Source organism: Mirounga angustirostris, unplaced genomic scaffold (genome assembly GCF_029215605.1).
Source record: "Mirounga angustirostris isolate CCGP_5_RB_7025 unplaced genomic scaffold, mMirAng1.0.hap1 SCAF_11, whole genome shotgun sequence".
NCBI classification, from domain to species: domain Eukaryota; kingdom Metazoa; phylum Chordata; class Mammalia; order Carnivora; family Phocidae; genus Mirounga; species Mirounga angustirostris.
In genome coordinates this window covers 89,423,555-89,439,425 of record NW_026991719.1, presented here as the reverse complement: position 1 = coordinate 89,439,425, position 15,871 = coordinate 89,423,555, and the positions used below count along the sequence as shown (strand labels likewise).

Genomic DNA, 15,871 nt, shown 5'->3' with positions numbered 1-15,871 from the left:
TCGCCCTCAAATGCCCTCCTACTGAATCGAGGCTAGTGACTATCATTGAAGGCTTCAACCTGACGCTCCACAATCTCTCTCTAGGGCTGGCGATGGCAAAGACATGGGACAAGGGCCTTGGCTGAAAACTAGTTGGTTTGGGTTTTTGAAGTTCAAAATCCAGATACTTAGACTTGACAGTATTTGACTCCTTCTTTTACGAGGACACACGAGGTCTGACAGCACTTCTCTCCCACAGGCAGGGCAGACTCTGCCCTTGGCTGTCTAGCCTTAGTTATTGTCTTTCTTGTCACAGGAGGAAGGCCCCCGGGCTTCTGGGTACACAACTAGGGCTCAGAAATAGCTTCCTAATCGGCCTCATCAGCTTTGAAGGAGGCCACTGCAGGAGGGGCCTAAGTAGGCCAACACTTTAACCCAGTTACATGAGGGCAGCTGTAATCCAGGCTGATCATGTCTTGCTAAGCTCTTGGGGGTGGGGTGGGGGGGGGGGAGATGTCCAAAAACTGCTTCCTGTGCCCAAGTATCCCTGGATCTCCCTGCAGACATTCCTTCCCCTTCTGGAAGAGCTTGGCCTAAAGGCCACAGAGGCCAAGCTTAATGAGAGTGGCTGTCAGGGCCGAGGGAAGGTCAGTGGCCATTTCCCACTGCGGTCAGTGTCCACAGCTTATGCTGCCCCAGGCCAAGGTACTGCTTTTCCTTGAAAGGCCCACTGCCTAACTCTTCCACCTTGTGGGAGGAGGTGAGGAAATCATTGTCTTCTTCCATGGGGGCCAGACAGCTGCTCATGTCAACCCTGGGAGTCCAGGGCAAGGCTGGGCTCCTTCCCCCTACACCCCTCCTGGCTCACTTCTGACAATGACTGGCCCTGGGAATTCCCCATGGAAGCAGGCTGGGCTGTCTGGCCAAGCTGTGGTTGGGAAATAAAAGAAACCAGAGCTGTTGGGGATGGCTGGCCTGGCTTGTCTGGTTCCCTCCCCAACTCTTTCTGGCTTCCTCCTTCCCTCCTTCCCTCCCTCCCTCCCTCTCTGGTGGTTGGCACAGTGGGTTTCCTTATGCAGGTGCACCCCACCGCCTTCCCTTCCTGGCCCACAAACCATCTGCCCCAAGAGGTCACCCAGCAAAGTGAGCCCGCCTCTGGTCAGGAAGCAGGGAGCTTGCCCGGCCTGCGTGGATGCTGGCAGGAAAGAAAGAGAAGATGGAGTGTTGGAAAGAGACTATACACTGAAAGTGTGTAAGTTTTTCCAAAGGGGTTTTCTCTACTGGAGGGTGACTCTCATGGGGCCAGGAAGAGGAATCAAAGGCAACGATTCTGGCATCTCAGCTACTCTAAGGCCCCTCGGGTTGTGGGGCTGTAAGATGGACCCAATTTATGCACCTCTGGAAAAGAAAACTAAGCTCTGATTGAACTATGTCGTACCATTGACTATAAGATGAAGCCGAGGTTTAGAGATGTTAAAAAGAAAAAAAAAAAAAAAAAGAGGGGGAGAGGTCTGAGAGTCAATGAAATACAGAAACATTCTTTAAAACTGAGGCATGACCTCTGCTACACACCCCAGAGACCCCAACCACACAGTTACATAAGTGTAGTCAAAACCCCGAGGAACCTCCGTGCTCTGAGAACAGGCAGAGTAACTACACTGTCTGGAAATAGGGCCCCCGACACCAAACAGGACTTTATAACGCCATTTTTCTCCCTGGGTGTCTCAGAGCACCCTGGGGTTCAGAGGTATGATTCGGCCAAGGGCACCCGGGGCCTCCGAGGGGACGGAGAACCGCTGAGAGCTGGTGCAATGCTTTTTCAACTATTTCAGGACGACCACAATCTAGGCATTGAGTGGAGACAGGCCTAGTGAGCGTGGAAATAAGTGACTTTTAAACATCTTTCCCGATGGAATGATTTACAGAACCTCAAGGTACAAAAGAGAACAAAACTGGGAGTTGTTCAGGGTGAAGCAAGGGGAAAAGGCCAGAACCTCACCCGCTCTGCCCCCACCTGTCCCTCACCCCCCCGGGGTGGCTTCTCCAGACTCCCGGAGGCTCTGAGGAACACTCTCCAAATTTGTGGAGTGACGGGGCTCCCACTGTCTTGGTAAGGTTCTTTTTGTTAAGCTGGATTTGGGTATTATTCTTCAGACTTTTTGGTAGGTCTTAAAAATCTCATTTGAAAAAGGCCCCGGTATAGAGGGTCAGGGCAAAGAGATGACTCACAACCTGGAAGCTTCAAGTGAAAACAAAACAAAAGCTTGCTCTGAATCAGGCCTGGGCATTGAGATTTTGGTTAAAGCTTCGCAGGTGATTCTAATACGCAGGAAAATCTACAAGCTCCTGTCTTCGTGGTCTCTATCTCGTCCGCTCTGATGTTCTCAAAATCTGAGGGTGTGTTCTGGAGTGCGCAGGAAGGCCCCTCCATTCCCAGGGCGGGCAGGAGACCCAAGAGCCCAGGGCCTCCTTCTAAAAATTTACTTTTAGGGACTTCTGGAAAGTAGGGAAGGGACAGCCGAAGGGACAGCCAGAGCGAGGTGGGTGGGGAGAGGCAGGAGAGACCAGGGAGTGGAGGGGCAGCTGGGGAGGCATCGCTGGAAAGAACACCCATGCAGCTCAGGCCACTGGCCCCATTATCACCTGTCAGAGCTTGGTCAAGGAAGCGTCAGACCTCCTTGCCAAGACCTGCCCCGTCGCGAGACTCCGGGGCTACCGGCTGGCCGAGATGGAGGAGCCGCCCTGAAGTCAGGACAATCGGCTGCAGAGGGCCAGATGTGCAATCTAGATGCTGGGCAAACGCTGACTGGGAGAGGGGTGGGGACGGGCGGTAACAGAGAGTCTTTGACTTTGGACGAGGCCGGCCTTGCCCATTGCCAAGGTTAGCAAACCACATATCCTTTGAATAAGCCATGGCGTTTGTCAGACTGACGGGTGTATCTCTGCCCCTCCACTGGCCTTGGCAAAGCAGGACAAGGGGAAAACTCACTGGGGGGAGGGGGGGAATAATGGTGTAACCACCCCAAGCCGCTCCCTCTCCCTCAGAGGGGTAGGTGGCATGTCCCGTGGGCTGGCGGGGCTCTGGCCGTGCCAACGCCAACTCCGTGTGCCCCAGGGAACGGAGGGGTGACCCTGGTGGGGACCGAACAGCTACCAAGGATACAGAAAAGAAGTTGGATGCGTTGGCCACCCTCCACCCAGAGGTCTGGGGAAGGCTGGGCACGGAGGCCCCCAGGCTGGGGCGGGAGGCTCCTGGGCAGACAAAGGCACACAGCTCCACACGGGAGAGCCCATGGGATGGGGGACAGCTGATGTGGCAGGGTTTCTCCCTCGGGTGGTGGTGCCTCCCACCATGTTGCAGCGCTCCGGGATGAGCTGGGTGTTCACTGAGCACCTTCTATGGAACAGGTCCTGTGCCAGGGACAGGAGAATGAATGGGACCCCACCGTGCCCTCCAGGAGCTCAGTCCACAGACGGCCAACCAGCCAGAATGCGTTGCTTAGTAAGGGGGGCAAATGGCGCCCTGCAGTGAGCACCAGGAGGGGTGGGGGTTGGCAGGAGCCAAGCCGAGAGTTACCTAACTCGGACTGGGGCTCAGGGAAGCCTGGCCCAGGAGCTGACACTTGAGCTCAGGCCTTTGGACAAGAAGGGAGACCGGGGAGCTGAGAGAGCCACGCAAAGAAAAAAGGCAAAGAAGGGGAAGACGGCCCAGCGGGGAAAAGTGGACCACGAGACGTTGGGGGCAAAGGGTCTCTCCCTGTGTGTGGTCCTGGGATGCGGGGGACCGTGGGGGTGAGGAGATGGAGCAGCGGATGTTTCCGGGGGGCCCAGGGAAGGCTGCTCTCAGATCTGCATTTATTGCCGGCAGTAGGGGGCCAGGACTGGAGCCGAGACGGCGGGCAGGGGGCAGATGTACAGCCCAGGGCAGAGAAGGCCATGGCCTCGGTCACGGCCGTTCAGCCCTTTCTGAAGAGGGAGATGCGTAGAAAGGCCACGGGACCCATCTTTCTGTCCTGCCCCCGGGCCCAGCTCTTGCCTGGCATTGCGTCCCTGCCCTCCTTTACTCCCGTGCCTTTCAGCTCTACTCTGGGGCTCCCCGGGGTCACAAGCTGGGTTTGGCTCCTCTGCTTCGCACATTCAAGGGGTTCCCCTTCCTCTTGCTTGCCTTCCACACCCCCGCCTGGCTCTGCTCCCACTCCTCTCGGGGCTGGGGGCCCCCAGGCAGCGGTCCGCCCGATAATCGCGGCCCTCCCGACGGGCAGCGGAGTCCCAGGAGAGCGCCAAGTGCATGGGCTTTGGAGTCTAACACAACTGGCCTGGCGTCCCAGCATCTCTTTTAGCTCAGAGCCTGCTCTCTCGGTGTCTGCCCTCCCACGTCCACCGGGGACAGCGTTACCAGCCAGTTGGCGTGCGGCTGTGGGGATCACAGGAGGGCATGTGTGTGGAGGGATGTTGCGCCATGCGGGGCACACGGATGTCGCTATCGTTCTACAGGTGGAGAACCGGGGGACATGGCTTGGCCCCAGCTAGTGGTTCTGTGGCCCCGAGATTGCAGGCCCTGGCTCATTTATAGCCTGGCCCAGCGCACCTGGAGGGGGTGCTCAGTGAAGCCAGCGGATGTCCCCAGAAGACAGTCCCCGCCAAGAGCAAAAGGCCTCCTATGTCCCCAGTGGAAGCAGGCAGCGTGCACGGGAATTTCCGGCCACGGGGCTCCCAGGCCAGAGCTGCCCTTTGGTGGTCCGCCACGGGGTGGGGGGAGCGAATGGTCCTTTTGGCTACTTTTCAAAGCAGAGGGACTTCCAAGAGGATTCGGGGAAGGAAGGCCAAGACGCCTAGGTTCTCATAAATCTTTTAATAAGAGTAAATGAAGAAAACATTGTAACAGTTAAGTCCCGTGGTGAGGGGTCCTTTATCATTCGGGGATCTTCAACCACAGAAACACCTAAGACTAAAATTCTAGAATGCTAGGTACACAAATTAATGACCATTTATTTCCAAAGGTGACTGCAGAAACCATTTTGGTACAATCAAAAGGTTTTTTACAAAACAGAGAAAACGCATTACAAAATGCCCCGGGAGGTGAGCAAACTAGTTTGCGGGGGCGGGGGGGGGGGGGGGCAGCGAGCACACCAGCTTGGCAAAAATATAGGGGGCTTATGAAGACGGGTTCTAAAGGGGGCCCTTGGGTGTGGAGTGCCAGGGAGGGGTCTGCTTAGTACACGGCAAATCCACCCGGGGATGGGGAAGGATTGGGGGGGGGGGGCCCAGAGGCGTTTGCCAATTTCCTGGCAAAAATAAGACTATCTTATTCTCTCTACCACAGTAACACCGATATAAATGAAGAATTCTTTATAGTACAAAACTCACAGCGAAAGAAAGTTTCCAAAAACAACAGCTTTGCTTGAGACGACTTTTGCTTTGTTTTGTTCCGTGCCACGAGGAGAAAACCAGTGTACAAAAAAAAAAAAAAAAAAAAAAAAGTAACAGGAGCAACAACAAGCGATTAGGTTTTCCTGAGCACAGACTGGCTCACTCTATATACAGAAGAAGGTTCACTCCATCTCACAGACTCTACCCGCTCCGAAAGGGCAGGGCAGGGCAGTGGTGCGGTGGGGGACCCCTCCCCGGGCGGGGGCCTGCTGAGGAGCACGCCAGGGCCCGAAGGACACCCTCTGTCTGCTCTCGAGCTACCAAAACCAGCACCCGCATCCTGAACCTCTTGTCTCCTCCCCCCACCTCCCCTTCAGTCTCCCAAAGAGGACAGAGGACTCTGGATCAACGGCTACAAATCCAGGGAGGGGGAGGAAGGGCTTTCTGGTACCCCCCCCCGGAGCTGCCCAACTCAGCCTGGGGGGGCCCCACCAGGCCCCAACACCAGTGCGCGGAGACAGATGGACAACTTGCTGTGGGTGGGGAGCTGTGCCCACTCCACAAAACGCTGAATTAGCAAGGAGCACGGAGAGCAGAACCCTGACAGAGGCTAGGCTGGAGGTAGCAGACGGCAAATAAGCCGACTGTCCCACTAAACCCAACCGCCCTCCGAGCGGACAGACGAACACGTCCCTGGGCCTCCGGGAAGAAGATGGGCCGGCCCATCTTTGGTGTACAGAACCCAATACTGGGAAGAGGGATGGGGCCGGAAGCAGGCGTGATCACCTCGGCTATTCTGAACTGCTGCCACAAGCTGGCCAGCAAAGTGGACCCTTCGCGTTGGCCCAGATCCTTGGCAGAGGCTACCCAAGGGGCTGGAGAAGCACTCATTCCCCTTCCTGGGGCTGTTTTAAAAGAAACTGTCCTCTTCTCTGAACACTCTCAGACACACACACGGTGAGCTCCCATGCGCTGCCAAATGGCATCTGGAAAGTTGGCCAAGGTGGCTGGGGAACCACCTTGGTCCTGCCAGGAAAGCCCTCGGCAGGAGCTGGGAAGCCTGGGCCCCTGGCACGGGGGGCCACCCTCCAAGGCAGGCTGCCTTAGGTGGGCTCAGGTTCTGTCTCCACGGGCCGGGCCCAAGGTAAGAGGTGCAGACCATGTCAGGTGCTTGCCGCACCCCCACACCTCGAACACAAGCCGTGGGTCCCCGTGCGGCCTATGGACTGGGCTCGCTCTCTCTTCCCTCCACCTGCATGTTTCTGATCGCCCCCTGGCCCTACGGCTCACCTCCACCTCCCCCTTCCCCTGACAGGTGGAGCTGCCTCTGGCCTGGCCAGGCACGTGGCTTTCCCTTTCTTCTTTCCTTCCAAGCAGCAGAGAGGATCAGCCAGAATGGGGCACTGAGCTATATAAGCAGGGCAAAGGCGAGCTTCTAGAAGCATGCGGCTGCCGGAGAGGCCGGGCTGACTGGCCACCTGTGCCGCGCCACGGAGACAGGGAGGAAGGGCGGGTCTGCGGAGTCACTGCGCCACCCCAGCGTTCCGACGCTGAGCATCTGCCCCACCCAGGCTGCTCCCCGCCCCGCCCCCCCAGGCACACACCATCTGCCTATGGAGACTCCATGTTCTGGAAGGGGACAGGACATGCCTCCAGGGGCTCCTCCTGTGACCTCCTTCCAACCTCTCTTTTTGTAAAGAGCCAAGGGGCACTGAGGCCTTGGGCATTTTCTTATCGGCCATCCCTATGGCGGGCAGGGTGGATCCAGTTGCTCACGGGGCCCTTCTGGAGGACACCCCGACAGTAAGAGGCACTGAGACAAACTTGGCCAAGCCCTCGGGGGTTGGGGGGTGCTGAAAATGAAGAGTATGCGTCAGGAGGAGCTCAAGGGGAGTCAGAGTATTCGGTGTTCTCCCTCGGGTTCCCCCACCACGTCCTGGGAACTGATCGATCGTCTCTGCGCCAGCAGGCCTCTGCAGAAGGGCGGTCCCTCCCGCGGCTACTTCCCGGGCCTCACCTTGCTCCAGGAGACTCTCCTGCACCCTGCTGCTTTCTGTAGGTCCGACCACTGAGTCGCTGAAGCTCAATCTAGGTCTATTATAATACAGTAACGCCCAGAATACAGGACCAGCCCAGGGCAACCCCTAGAGTAGGGGTGGGGTGGGGCCATCAGAGGAAGTCACTGAATCACCTTTCCTGTTCTTAGGCAAACTTGTCCTTAGTTAGAGCCCACAAGGAGTCAGCAAATGCCCCGCCACTGGTTCCCTCCTTGAAGTCCCTGCGTGACTGAGCTCAAGTCTTTGGACAAAAGGTCTTCCTCTTAAAGCACTTGAACCTGCACCCACGGGGACCTGATTTCTTGGCACGTCCTTTGCAACCCAGACATGGGCTTTGGGGGTGGGCTTGGTGGAGGGTGGAGGAGTGTGTGATGCCCCCATGTGAAACAATTCAGCATGGAATCTGGCTGTAGTGACGACACATGGCCCTAGGGTGACAACATCAGCGGGATCTGTATCTTCTTCCCCCAACCCAGGATGCTGACATAGTCTGTGAAAGCACAGAACGGAGGGATAGGAGCCCCTGCGGAGACAGGCCCCTGACGCAAGGATTCTCCGAATTCAAACTTCCAAAAACAAGGGAGCAAACAAATTAAAAAGAAAAAAAAAAAAAGGCAAAAAACCCAACTCCAGCTCACCCTTCCCTGAAGCTGCCTTTTAGAGAGAGAGAGAGAGAAACACTGAGGGGCACTCAAGATTAAAATGGCATCTACTATCAAACATTCAACTAAAATGGAGCACATGATTCAAATCACAGTTTTCTCAAGTTACCACTTCCGTTGATGATTTTCTAACGCTCACTTCTGATCGGGATATGGGTCACTTCTTGGTTCTCTCAGGCAGAATTTACCCAAGGTCCTGCCTAGTAAAGAGTGGTGGCTATTTTCCACTTGTTCACTTTGGATCTGCCATCGCAACAGCTCTCCATCCCCCTCACCGGAATCTAGTCCTGGGGCCAAGGAGCGCCCCCACCTCCCACCGCAGGCAGCATTTTGGAGGGAGTGGCTGGTTGGCTGCTTGCTTTGAGTCATGGGACACCAGTGGGAAGACTCTGGCAGGTTCTATTTTGGCCATAAGCTGGGAAATCCCTTGGCTCTTGGCTTGCCGCTGGTATAGAAACAAGGCCTTGGTCCCATTATGGTGGGGGCTGTGCTGGAGACAAAGGGGGGACCCCAGCGTAAGCCTGGAGGTCCCTGGCAGTGGAGAAAGGAAACCCAACCAAACCTCATCACTTCAGTGCCAAGAGAACTGCCGCTTGTTATTTCCCGTCCTCTCAACCAGCTGTCCTTAAAGCACCAACAAGCAGAGTGAAAACCACTGACTACTGTCGCCCATGTAAGGCCACTAGGAGCAGGGAGGAAGAGCCAAAGGGGAGGAGAAAGAATCCAGCCCTTGGCACGACCCCCCCCCCCCGGCTCCAGGAGATATCCTGGGGGGGAGAGCTGGGGAAGGAAGCATGGTGGAAGAAAGGGACAGAGAGGAGAAGGAAAAAGAAATACACCAAACATCCTACTGCCCTCTCCCCATGATTTCGTCAAGAACTGGGTGTTCTCCAAGTCAAGTCAGGACTTGCTTCCTCGGGGAGGAAAAAAAAAAAAAAAAAAAAAAGAAGACAAGCACCTTCAGTCTATTTTCTTGGCTGGAAGCCGGAGCAAATCCAGCAGATATTTACACAAGGGCCCAGCCATGTATGAGAACAGGATGACCAGCTTCCCGTGGGTCATGGTCATGAGAGTCTGGTGTCCCGAGGCCCAGATGCGATACCAGGGGCCGTAGAATGGGTCTGAGATGGCCGGACACAGCATGTTGTTCAAATTCACTTCGGTGACCTGCAGGGACAAGGGAGGTAGAGTGAGCGTTCACCATCCTGAGGCTTTCTCTGGCTTCTGCCAGTTCAGCCATCTCTACCTAATGGGGGACTAGACAAGGAGGGATTGACCAATCCCCACCTGTTCATGATGGGATTTCTCTGCCGTAGGGTTTTGGGGAGTGGGTCAAGGCTAGAGCCCTGGGGAAGTGACTGGGGAGGCCATCCGGTGGAAAAGCTGTCTGGTGTTGCTCAGTCTTGCTTTCCAGTTGGGTCCAGAGCCTGCCGTCATTCCTAAGCATCTACCATGTGCCTAGTCCCCGGAGAGGTGTCAGGGGATGACAGAATAGTCAACGACATGGTCCCTGCCTCCACTTATAACCGGCAACCAACCGAGTTGGTTGGGCAACCACATCTGACCTCAAACCAGACAATGCTCACTCACCAGGTTTCCCCCACCATGAGATCGGAGGAGGGTACAGAATGGCCACTGAGTCCTCACAGAAGATTTCACGAAGTAAGTGGCACCCTGAATGGACTCATGAAGGATGGATGGAGGTCATGGCAAGGAATGGAGTGAGTGGGGCCTTCCTTGTAGGAGGCGCGGCCTGGCCCAGGCCTGCAGGTGGGACTGAGCATGGTATGTATGGTGACATGAGGACACGGACCCCTCCGGAATCAAGCAGTCCCAGTGGAGAGCGCTCAGAGTAAGGTGTGAAAGTCGTCCTCACGTGCGGGAGCATTCACACCACTGGCAAAGAGCTCAAACTGTCCCCCAGGCAAACCAGAGCAGAGCAGTATGCCAAGGTGGGGAAGAGAGAGGGACTGCTCCTCCCGAGCCACTGGTGACCTCAGTCACGTGCCTTAGTCCGGCCAGGCCCCGCGAGGCTCCACGCGGCCGAAGCTGCATTCCTGCCGCTCGCACACAAAACCAGACATGCCGCTCCTGCCCCGAGGACGGCCGCGGCACCTGTCTTCCAAAGCCCTTCCAGCCCGTCCACGTTAGAGACAAGTCCTCACCACCTCTCGGGGAGGCTGGGGGTTTGGTTCCATGTCACAGAGGGGTGGACAGCTCTCTGCCCTCGACGGTGAGGTGACTCCGCCAGAACGGTGGCAGAGCCAGGCCTTGACCGTGGGTCTCCTGGCCCCCCACCCCCCGCAGCCCTGAGTTCTTCCTCCTTTGCTTTGCCACCGATGTAGACACCCATGCGCTCAGCAATGTTGGGCTCTGGATAACTCAACTACTGAGTCCAGCCAGCATCCATGCTCCGGGCGGGTCTGAACACCCCAGAATGCCACGGGAGGCCCCCCCGACACGGCACTGCCACTGGCCACACAGCTCAGGGCCTGGGAGTCGGCCCAGAATGGACCCGAGGTCGGAAGCCTCCTCTCCAGGCCCAGGCCAGGGTCAAGGTCCTGCCTCCCCCTCCACAGGGTCCACAGCAAACCCCTTTCCGCAGCTCGCTGTTTTCGACCTGGGCGGTCGTGAGCGAAGGGCATCCTTGCCTCCCCGGGGATGAAAGAAACGGTCAACACTGAAGGCTTCCGAAAACCCTTTGGAGAGGCCCAGGCCGTGGAGCATAAATCAGCAACCCAGACACAACAATCTGACATTCTGGCCTTTGGCATCTTGTATTTTCAAAACAAAACGATACGCCAGCGCAGAGGGGGATCGAAGGGGACCGAACCAAACTTACCAGGCCCAGGATCTGCAAGACGCTGAAGTGGTAAAAGAACATGAGGCCAGTTGAGAGAAGGGCCCACCGGAAACTGCTGAGGGGCTCTGGGGTGTAAGCACCTGGAGGAAAAGGGGAGACGGTGAGACTCACTTCTCCTTTGCCCCTTGAGGCTGCAGGGGAGGGTGTGGTGGGGTGCTGAGGCCGCAGCTGCGCCAGTGGGTCGTCCCCTCTCACTGCTCAGACGACGGGCCCACAGACGCGCCGGCGACTCCAGCCAGCCCCCTTTCCGTCCTCTGTTCTGCCACACACTGCCCGGGCCGTTACAGAGGGGCGATTTTTTTTTTTTTTTTTTTTTAATGATGAAAGCAATGCATGCTCATTAGAGGAAATGTAGAAAACGTTATAGGAGTCGAAACGAGATGGAGAAAATGAAGAACAACACATCCCGGGCATTCTTTTTTTCTTTTTTTTTTTTTAAAGATTTTATTTATTTATTTGACAGAGAGAGACACAGCGAGAGAGGGAGCACAAGCAGGGGGAGTGGGGGAGGGAGAAGCAGGCTTCCCGCTGAGCAGGGAGCCCGATGCGGGGCTCGATCCCAGGACCCCAGGATCACGACCTGAGCCGAAGGCAGACGCTTAACGCCTGAGCCACCCAGGCGCCCCCATCCCGGGCATTCTACTCCCCACACACGACGCTGCTAACTTGTGGGTGTTGCGTACTGGCTGGTTTTCCCCATGCCTCAGGAGTTGGTTGGCTGGTTGGTTGGTTGGTTTCTTCTTAATTACTAATTGGAGTCTAACAGTATATATAATCTGCATCCTTCACTTTCACATTCATTTTCATCTTTCCCTCATGTTTCTCAAGAGAGATGTCTTTGAGGAAGTGTGGCGCGGTGGTTGGGAAGGTTCACTTCCGTGGCCCACAGATTTGGGTTCGAATCTAGATTCTACCATGTCCGGGCTGCGTGGTCCTGGAAAAGTTGTGGAAACTCCCTAAGTCTCAGCTTTCCTATCCGTGAAACGAAGATAACCAGACCTACCTACTTCTTAGAATTGTGGCAAGGCATGACAGGAATAATGTACTGAGTGCTCGCAGTGTAGGATTGGGCACAATGTGAGTGTTCGATGGGTGTGAGATGCTATCATGAGCACATCATTATCATGCTTCGGATAATTACAGAATGTGCCGTATCCAACGGCTATGCTATTTCCCGACCGTCACGCAATTCCCTCCCCCCGGAACAGCAAGAATGATGTCTCTCCCCTCCAGCGTCACTAGGAACTACCCTCCCAGGAGGCTTGGATGCATTCCAGAGCTTGCAGAGCAGGGGTACGGCTTATAGGATGCTGTGGGGGTGTCACTCCGAATGGGGGCTTGGAGAGGAGGGTGCTCCAGAATGAAACGAAGCTGGAACCCTCCATCCCAAGCAAGTAGGTGGCAACGTTACATCCTGGAGTAGTATTTTCCCAAGTCGGTCCTTCACTGATTCATCCATTCATTCACCAGTTATCAGGCATCTATTATGTCTCCAAGCTCCGTGCTAACCTTTGAGGTATAGGAAGATGAAGAAGACAGGCTCCCTACAATCCCAGACTCCCAGCCTGCCAGGGGAGGCAGACACGCCAACCGACAATGAGAACCCAGTACGATGGTGGGATGCCTGTGCTCTGTGCCCCGTTATGATGGGAGGACAGAACTCAGCTGGAGGCGGGGGTGGGGGGAAGACCTAGGAACAAGGACTGCTTCTCGGTAGAGGGGGCACAGAGCAGTCCTGAAGGACCAATGGGACTTAACCAGGGGCCCAGGCGTTCCAGAACCAGCAGCTCGCACAAAGGCAGACATGCAGACATGAGCTCCCGGGCACAAGGCAATTCGGAGAACCGTGGGTAAGAGTTGGGGCCGCAGGGGAGGGTGTGGTGGGGTGGTGAGAGGAGTAAGACTCGGATGTTGGTTGAGGGCTGGTTTGGGCTTCAGCCCATACCTGCAGGGCCATGAGCCCCAATGCCACAAGTCTCAGGTCGGCAACTGGGAGAGGAGAGTGACCAGAGGCTAAGAGACGCTAAGGATGCTGGGGACTGGCCAAGTGGAAAGTCCGTGCCCCTTCTAAAGATGGCAACCGCCACTCAGCTCCATCCAACCACTGCCCTGCTGGGACGTGTTCCCAGAGTTGCCAGTTTTTTCAGTTTTGCAAGAGGAGCCAGAAATACGAACTTTCGTGTGGAATTTCCTGATTTTTAAATGTTGGCAAATAATTCAAAATGTTTTAAGAATGCTCAACGGACCAAACAAAACACGTCTTCTTGGATGGATTTCAGCCTGTGGATGGCCAGCTCGGAGCTCTGCTGCGGAGCCACAGGAAGCAGCAGGAAAGTGATGTGATCAGACATGTGCTGGCCCGTGCGGGGGAAGGACCGGAGGCAGAGAATGTCGAGGCAGGAGGATGGATAGGAGGCCTGCTGCAAGAACCCAAAGAAGTAGGGGATGGACGGCCCTCAAAGGGCATAGAGGTAGGGCTGGAGAAAAGTGGAAGAATATCTCACCAGGATGTGAGGGATAGATGCTGGGGAGGAAGGCTGAGGACGGACAAATCTAGAAAGGCCTCTAGCTTGGGCCTCATTGGGTTGATGGTGCCACTGATTGTGATGGAGAAGAGGGGAGAAGGCAGACTGGGGCAGAAGGTAGGGAGACGATGAGGCTGATTTCAGACGTGTTGAAATCGAGGCGTCTGCAGAATATCCAAGTGGACATGTCTCACTCAGTTTCACTCATCTATAAAATGATGCCACTGCCTAATTCATAAGGTTGTTGGGTAGATGAGATGACCTGATGGGGTGGGGTGTGGCAGGGAGAAGGAGTGAGGTGGGGTGACTGAAGTCAGGCGGGTCTTCTGGGGGAGACGCTCAGGCTTGCTATGGGCACGAGAGCCGGGCTCACAGCACCTGTGAGTCAGAAGGCCCTTGGAAGGCATCAAACTCATTCCTCCAGGTTAGAGATGGAGACACGGAAGGCCGGGAGTTGGGTAGTGGAACCGCCGAAGTCAGAGCAGGGCCCTGGGCTCTTAGACGCTGCCAGGCTGCTTGCCGCTCACTGCCCCTGTTGCCACTTGTCCAGACCACCACCACACCAAGTCGTACAGTCTCTTTCCTTGTCTGTCTACCTCTCTAGACCAGAGCGCCTGGTGGGGGGGACCCTGTCGGATTCGTTTCTGGGTCCCTAGCATCTGGCACCGCGCTTGGTTTGTGAAAAGCCATTGAGCTGCGCACTAAGACTTTGCGCACCTTCCTGTCTGCCGGATGAATGGGAATCGGGCACCGTGTTGTGCCCCTGGCTGCTGGGGGTATTAAGGGGAAGAGGGGACCTGGAGGACCAGCAGGTGCTCAGGCTCCTGCTCACGCCTCTCAAGGCTGGAGCTAGTCCCCCGCCCCGTCCCCCCACCGCCGTCCTCTGCTTGGCTCCCCCTAGTGGCAGCTGGGCAGCAGTGACGGGTCCCGTGGGCCAGGTGGCCACTGCAGCCAAGGGACGGGAGGGGGCGGCCAGGAATGTCCTCAGCCTTGAGGTAGCTCAGCCACAGGCCTGGGGAAAGTTGGGATGAGGCCCGGACTGCTGGGCAGCCCCTCTCCTTATCACGCTCCTCCCCTGCCCCGCAGTCTCTGCCCCCATGCGACGGGGGAGAGGCACACTCAGACATGGCCAGGGGTCCACGTTCTCATTGCCCCTTGCCCCAACCCCCGCTTTACTACGACCACTCTGGGTTGCCCCATCCGCCCCACGCCAGACTGTCAGTTCTACGAATGAGGGGCCGTTTCGGAATCCCTTTACCTGCAGCACCTGGTACAGCAGGCACTCACCACGGTGTGAGCGATCGAACGGCACAGACCTTCCAGGGAAGCATCAAACTCTATCAAACCCTGTGGCCTGGCAATCCTACTTAGAGGACTTGCGTCGAATACCTAAAACACCCAACAGACCATCCTTTATTTGCACAAAGATATTTACACCGCGCCACCTGTAACACCGAGGACCGGGAAACAAACCAAATGGGGAGATAAGGTGAACTTGATATTGTGCAACCACCATTCAAATGACAAGCAAACCATGAGCGTGTGAGGAAAAGTCCCTGGCTGGTAATGGCAGGTGTCGAAGGCCAAACACCAGACAACATGCCACGGAGGGAAAACAGAGCCTGGCGGTTTAACACAAAGCGCTGGGGGGCGGACAGCCTTGGGTGGGAAGCCCGCCTCTGCCACTGCTTAGGGGGGGTACCTGGGGCAGATGGTGCTGCCCCTCTCCGACCGTTTCCCGTATGAAGACTGGAGGTAACACCCACCTCTCGGGGCTGCCAAGTGGAATAAGAGATACAGAAAAGTAAATAGAGCAGCTTGCCTGGCACATAGCGGGCAGCTATTTTTATCATGGCGAAACCACAGCCACCCCAAATCTCCGAAAAGACTGGGAGAAGCCAGGGGCTCTTGCAAAGAAGGGACCTTCTCTGTGAAGGGGGTGGGGGGGGGTTGCCTGTGGTTTCTACTGCCTTTTCACTGTTGTTGGTTCTTTTTGTTGTACAGATAATCAAAGACTCAATTTCTCTGAAACTAAAAAAAAAAAAAAAAAAAAAAAAAAAATCAGAAAGCAAGCAAGCACCCTGAGAATAAATGATCCACTCTACATAGATATATGCAAATTGTACGCAAATGGGCATCATTCCTTTTTTTTTTTCCATATACCTGAATGTGGCCCTTGGGATAATCCAAGTGAAAAACCAGTTTTCTTCTAAAGGAAAAGAGAAACTTAAGCACTTTTGGAAAAATTAAACACATAAAACTTTTTTTTCTACTTTAAGAAAGAAATGTGACATTTTTCTGCTAGCGTCATGTATCCCAGGAGGATAGAAGTGTTTCATCTCTAAAGGTGGGGGGAAACCAAGATAATAGCTTTTTCTGACATCGATTTCTGCCAGAAGGAAGCGTCACACGAGC

At 55.6% G+C, this 15,871-nt stretch overlaps 1 protein-coding gene across 16 annotated transcripts in view; it reads right to left on the bottom strand.

Moving 5' to 3' along the window:
• The window catches only part of TMEM164 (transmembrane protein 164), a 179,416-nt gene that overhangs the window by 12,284 nt on the left and 151,261 nt on the right, over nt 1-15,871 (bottom strand). For 8 of the 16 annotated variants that reach the window (XM_064574469.1, XM_064574466.1, XM_064574471.1 and 5 more), the window contains 2 exons: nt 10,911-11,011; nt 7,030-9,235 (listed from right to left, as the gene is read on the bottom strand). In XM_064574469.1, the coding sequence (XP_064430539.1) occupies nt 9,075-9,235; nt 10,911-11,011 (262 nt within the window). In that variant the 3' untranslated portion in view covers nt 7,030-9,074. Of the gene's footprint in view, nt 1-7,029; nt 9,236-10,910; nt 11,012-15,871 lie in introns of those variants that run through there. The other 8 variants (XM_064574467.1, XM_064574472.1, XM_064574468.1 and 5 more) reach the window with 3 other exon arrangements.